We start from the raw sequence: 2,315 nt of genomic DNA on the forward strand, positions 1-2,315 counted from the left end.
AGACGGCTTGTATGCCCCAGGGCTGAGGCTGGGCAGCCCAAGGCCCTTTCAGTGGGACGCCCAGTACCCTGGCCACGCCCCTTCGGTGAGAAGCCCATGTTTTCCAGGGCTGTGGGGGGAAGGGCTTGCTGGGGTGTCCCAAAGTGTCCCCTCAGCCGGTCAGGTTCTAGCCCAGTTCCCACAGGTCAGAGCTGCAGAACTGCCACCGCTGGCTCAGGTGGCCCTCTGCCTGTCCCTCAGACAGCAGCTCCTTGTGTGCTGGGGTCCAGGCAGTGCATGCCACAGGTGGCGGCAGCCGGCTCAGTCCAGCATGGCGTCCAGCTGGTCGGCCAGCGCATCGAACATGGTGCTGATGTCATCCAGGATGTGCTTGGTGGAGAGGCCTGGGGCGCTGCAGGGCGGGGAGAAGGGGTCACTCAGGTGACAGGAAGGGCTAGCTGGCCCCGGGCCCTGCTTGGGGAGCGTGAAGGCCTCCCTCTTGTTCGGATGGCTCCACCCACCCACGGAGAGTCAGTCTGGTGGTTCCAGAGCCCAAGCCGCTGGGCTGTTACCCGGGCGGCAAGGCCTCCGTGCCCCAAGGTGCCCGAGCTGCGGGGCCCCTCACCCTGCTCGCTCCTCAGCACCAATGCTCTTCTCAGCAGCCCTCAGCGCAGCCGCCAGAGATGAGCTGGTCTGCTCCAGTCTCTGCTGGGCCCGGCCGGTGCCCGGAGGCCCGCTGCTCTCCGGCCTTGGAGGGGGCATGGGTCGAGGGCTGAGCCGAGGAGCCAGTTTTGGGCCAGAAAACGCCAGCTGCGTGCAGGCCACAGACACGGGCTTGGGGGCTGTTCCTGCAGAGACCAGGATGGCTGGTGGGCCTCCAGACCAGCTGGACCCCCGTAGCCCATAGGCCCTCCCCATAGGCCTCTGTGTCTTACCTGCTCCAGGCACCTTGACAAGGGCCGAGGGGGGTGCTAGGGGCTCTACCTCCCCATTCAGACGGCTGCCCGCCAGGTGCTCCAGGACTGGCCCGGGGCAGGGGAGCCCTGGGGCCGGCAGGGTCACGGGGCTGGGAGAGAGTGGGGCTGGAGCTGTAGGGCTGCTATGGTCTGGGCTAGAAGGGGGTGATGCTGGGGAGGGTGCCTCACTGGGGGGCTGCAGGTTCCGGGGAGCTGGGGCACTAGGCACGGCACTGGCCACACCAAAGGCCAGCAGCGCTGTCTGCAGCGGCTCTCTCTCCCGGCACTTGGGCCTCCGCTTCACAGTGTCTGACTCAGTGAGGTTGAACTCTAGGCCGGGGGGCAGGGAAGTCTCCCGAGTCGGGGGCCCGGCTGGCTTTGGCCGCTGTTTGATGGTCAGGTTTCCCTCCTCGGCAAACGGCAGCCCCTCCCCGGAGCTGCCCCGAGATGGAGTTGTTGCCTCAGGCCCCGGCTCCTCTTCCGTGTCCGACGCGGGGCCAGTTGGGGCTGGGGGGCCAGGGGGCTCCAATGGGCCAGCCGGCTCACTCAGAGTTCGTCTTCGGGGCCCTGTGGCCCCCTCCTTGGGCCCGGGGCTCCCGTCCTGTGGAGCTGGCTCAGGAGTGGGCCCCGAGACAGAGCTGAGGCGCTTGGGGGGTGGAGGTGGGGGTCCCTTGCGGCGGGCCCGAAGAGCAAAGGACTGGCTGCGGGGAGCCCCCCGAGTGGGGGTAGGGGTGGTACTGGTCCGGGGTAGGGCACTGCGTCCTGGTCGCCGAGTGAGGGTGGCGTAGCTGCCCAGGGCACTGCCCACTGGCCCTTCAGCCTCCCCCTCGGCCTCCCCCTCCGCTGGGCCGGGCCGGCTTAGACTGTGAGACCGGCGCTTGGGCCGAGGTGGGTCCGGGGGTGCCACCGGAGAGCCAGCCAAGTAGGAGAAGGCTCGGGGTGCTCCAGGAGTCGGCCCTGAGGCTGGGCTGGAAGGTGTGTTCTGGGGGTACATAAACACATAAGAGGGGGCCCCTGGCCCAGAATGTGGGGAGCAGAGCTTTGTGGGTTTCTCTGTGCCTTCAGGAAGGTTCCGCTCCTGTGGGGTGCTGGCGTCTCCACCGTTGGACTGGGGAGCTGGGTGCTCCTGCGAGTGACCAGACCCCCGTGAGCGCGCCCCAATGCTCTCCTGGCTGGGGGAGCGGGTGGGTGGCAGGGGCAGCGGCTCGGGGCTGCCCCCCGCCATGGCGGCCTGGAGAGCTGGGCTCAGCTCGCTGCCCTGGAAGGTGAGGAGGCGTGGGCTGGTGGCAGCCGGGCCACCCCCGTTCTCCAGGCCCTCGATGGCCATGAGTTCCGGGCCCCTTGCCAGCCGGCGCCCACCTTCGCCGGGGGCTTCCCCCT

General features: G+C 68.8%; 1 protein-coding gene across 1 annotated transcript in view; it reads right to left on the reverse strand.

Annotated features, from left to right (window-relative positions):
• Nucleotides 1-6: 6 nt before the first annotated feature.
• Nucleotides 7-2,315, reverse strand: part of CASKIN2 (CASK interacting protein 2) — a 12,659-nt gene continuing 10,350 nt past the window's right edge. Inside the window, exons 15-17 of the mRNA XM_004709293.2 lie at nt 915-2,313; nt 605-827; nt 7-391 (exon numbers count right to left, since the gene is read on the reverse strand). Coding sequence (XP_004709350.1) covers nt 301-391; nt 605-827; nt 915-2,313 — 1,713 coding nt within the window. The 3' untranslated portion in view covers nt 7-300. The remainder of the gene's footprint in view (nt 392-604; nt 828-914; nt 2,314-2,315) is intronic.

The sequence above is a fragment of the Echinops telfairi genome, unplaced genomic scaffold (genome assembly GCF_000313985.2).
Source record: "Echinops telfairi isolate 266 unplaced genomic scaffold, ASM31398v2 ScPeMD7_7458;HRSCAF=8496, whole genome shotgun sequence".
NCBI classification, from domain to species: domain Eukaryota; kingdom Metazoa; phylum Chordata; class Mammalia; order Afrosoricida; family Tenrecidae; genus Echinops; species Echinops telfairi.